The sequence below is a fragment of the Humulus lupulus genome, chromosome 6 (genome assembly GCF_963169125.1).
Source record: "Humulus lupulus chromosome 6, drHumLupu1.1, whole genome shotgun sequence".
NCBI lineage: Eukaryota > Viridiplantae > Streptophyta > Magnoliopsida > Rosales > Cannabaceae > Humulus > Humulus lupulus.
In genome coordinates this window covers 30,896,264-30,899,528 of record NC_084798.1, presented here as the reverse complement: position 1 = coordinate 30,899,528, position 3,265 = coordinate 30,896,264, and the positions used below count along the sequence as shown (strand labels likewise).

The window sequence follows — 3,265 nt, the reverse complement described above, 5'->3', positions numbered from 1 at the left end:
ACCAGGGGGGATGTTCTAAATTTGGTACCTTTCTGCAGTGGGTCCCACAAATCTCGTTTGGGCTGTGGTCTCTATTCAATGTAGCCCAATGCATTGAATATGTATTAGTCTCCCAATAATGAATGTATATTAATTTCTGATGATTAGTATTAATTACCCCATCCTCTATAAATAGAGCTGGGAATCTCATTGTAAAGGGTTCGGTTTTTTAGAGAGAAAAATACATTGTACTCATAGCAACCTAAACACTGCCTGAGAATACTCCATTGAAGCTTGCCCTCACAAGCTTCCAAACATTTTAATATCAGAGACTCGTGGACTAGGGTTCTTTTATAATCTGAACCACGTAAAAATCTATGTGTTCTATTTGCTTATTTCTTTGATCTCTCTTTTAAGGATTGATTGAGAAAAAGACAGTCAACAAAATCATTTTAAAAGATTAAGAAAATAAAAAATACTAAAATTTTCTAATTAATTAAATAAGTTTTCAAATATTAAAAAATTCAAAATCTAATTAATGAAAAATAACTAATTTTTTTACTTTTTTTTTAATATTAAATTTTTTTTTAAAGACATCCATTTGTTCAATTTTATTTTTATTGAATATATTACATTCTCAGTGCATAGATTCGTGGTAGTTGAAGACACCCGTTTGTTCAGTTTTACGTATGAAATTACTAAAAAAAAGTGTTTATAATACAGGTTTGTATTTGATGTACTACAAGAACATACAGAGAATAAGAAACAGATAACATGAATTAAATGACTTAATGTTCTAATATATATATATATATTTTTTAAATTTTCTTAATCTTTTAAAATGATTTTTTTAAGAATTTAATGATCTTTTCTAAGAAAAAATAATTTTTTTAATAAAATGGGCATGATTTGGTAGTGGTCAAAGTTCAAATGGCAAAATTGCTAATTATTCTCTACGTGGCATTGATGTGGTAATTCCACATCAGTGGCCAAAATACTACGCCATATTCTGTTAGCTACCTATGATGAAATCTAACAGAAATCTCATAATTCAGTAACGTGTATAATTCAAGGAGAATTTTTAACATCGCGAATTATTTGGGGGCACGATCTGAATCGGTCATAGTTTGAGGGCAAAAAGTACTATTTATAATTAATTTTATTATGTTTTATGCCAAGGCCCTCAAGCAGTATATGAAATCATTATTATTAGATTATGTTTAACAATTCTTTGTTACAGAGTTATCATATACTTATGCTATAGTAGAGCTTACGTGTAAATTTTCACCACCAAAATAGATACTATTCATATATTGGAAAAGAAAAAGTGCAAGGAAAATTACACTTCCTTGCCTCATTTTTGTCAAAATTTCATTTACACTCCTCTCGGCCAAAATAATTACAATGGAACCTCTTGACTCTTGAGTCCTTTTTTTTAACATAAGTCTTGTTTTAATAGGGAAAAAAATAACAAAAAATGGTACAATTTAACAAATAAAAGGATTTTTATATATGTGATTATTTTTAGAGGTGCTAATGTAAATATTTATTTATTCAAGGGCGTCAACGTAACTTTAACATAAACCAATCTTCCTAAGAAAAATAACAATAATTAATCTTCTCTATTAATCTGTATTACATATCTAATTATATGATAATAATTTAGGATTGCTTACATATCAACATTCTATAGCTTCAAGCAACCTTCGCTTTTTAATCCTTGCCAAAAACTCTTCAACTCTTCTATTTAGTTCCTCAGTTGGCAATTCTTCACATTCTTTTTCACTATTTTTCCCCTTCTTATCTTCATTATTTGGAGCTTCCTCCACTTCTTTTATTTCTTCTTCTTCCGACTTTTCATCATGTTTTTCTTCTGTAGGTTCAACTAATTCAAAAACTACTTTTTCTTCGTAAACTATGTTATTACCTTCTCTACTCTTATCCATCTTTGTCTCTAACATCATTTTTTCATTTTTTTCTTCATGAAGATCCATCTCCATCTCCGTCTCTAACTTTTTTTCTTTCTTTTTCTCCTCATGAAGATGAGAAATAATTCGTCGTCGGCGTCGTCTGTGAGAACTCTTACTCCTTTCAACATACTCTGAGTAGATATCAATGGCAGGGTATGATTTTTTGAGTGTTGATTCACTAACAAGAAAGACAATTATGACATTGAAGAGTATAAACAAGCACTTAGGGTTGAGAAAAGATGACCAAATGTTTGGGAGAGAGATCAAAACAAAGTAATTGAATGAAAAATTAGTTAGTGATGGAAAACTATAAGGGTAAGAGCAAAGCAAACTACATATAAGTAGTGCAACCATAGAAGAGTGGATGAGATTGTATAATAATTGACTATTTTTGTAACACTTCAATATGGATTGAAGTTTTTGAGGTTTAATTAGTTCCATGCTTCACTTAGGGTTAGGGTTTTGGGATGGTTTTAGAGAATAATTTGGAGAGAAGAAAGAGGCCAAGTGAGACTTGACAATGAGAGGATTCACATGCATGTGACTGCACATAAAGAAGTGCAAACTAATGACTTATATAGTGAAGGAAAAGTTAAGATGTATTGGGAAGGCACACAATAATTTTAATAATTATTGTAATAAAAAGGTTATTACTTTATGAAAAAGTCATTATGGCAGGTAGAGAATGTGCTCAATTTAGGTGCTTTTGTTTTAGGTCAGTAGTTTGATTTCCACTACTTCTTTGTTGGTTTTGATTTCTCATATTCAAGAACATAAGTTTCTTTATTATGCATAAATCTACATTTGCAATACTAATAAGTGTTTCAAAACAAGTTTTGTTTACCCAAAATAATAATTGTTCAAAGAGAATCAACCGCTTAAGAAATGAATAGTTTTCCTCTTCAAATAAACAAAGTTTTATTTAGTTGTCTTCTTCTTTCTCTAATTGATATTATATAATAATTAGAGATAATCTATGTTACTCTCACAACAGTCAAATATTACTAAACACAGTTTGAAAATAAGTTATATGATTTTGGATTTGGTGCCGCAAATGGCACAGTTTTGTCACATGTTAAAAATTATATTTTGTGTCATTTCTGCAAGATACATATTAATTGCTAATAATGACATATAAAGTGTAACTTTTGTACTATAAGATATAAGAGTTTTGTTATTAGGCATCTAGTTGGCCCAATATATCATATGAAATAATATGTCATAATCAGTGTAAATCAATAGAGCGTTCCACATATGCATCCCACATATGTTGATTTATATTAGGAAAATATGTAGCGAAAATGAATAAGTATTAT

The 3,265-nt window shown here is 29.3% G+C and overlaps 1 protein-coding gene across 1 annotated transcript; it reads right to left on the bottom strand.

The window, feature by feature from the left end:
- Positions 1–1,513: 1,513 nt before the first annotated feature.
- On the bottom strand, positions 1,514–2,670 carry LOC133783941 (uncharacterized). Its single transcript, XM_062223518.1, has one exon. It carries the CDS (start codon positions 2,388–2,390, stop codon positions 1,659–1,661), a length of 732 nt encoding a protein of 243 aa, XP_062079502.1. The 5' UTR covers positions 2,391–2,670; the 3' UTR covers positions 1,514–1,658.
- Between the last annotated feature and the right edge of the window lie 595 nt (positions 2,671–3,265).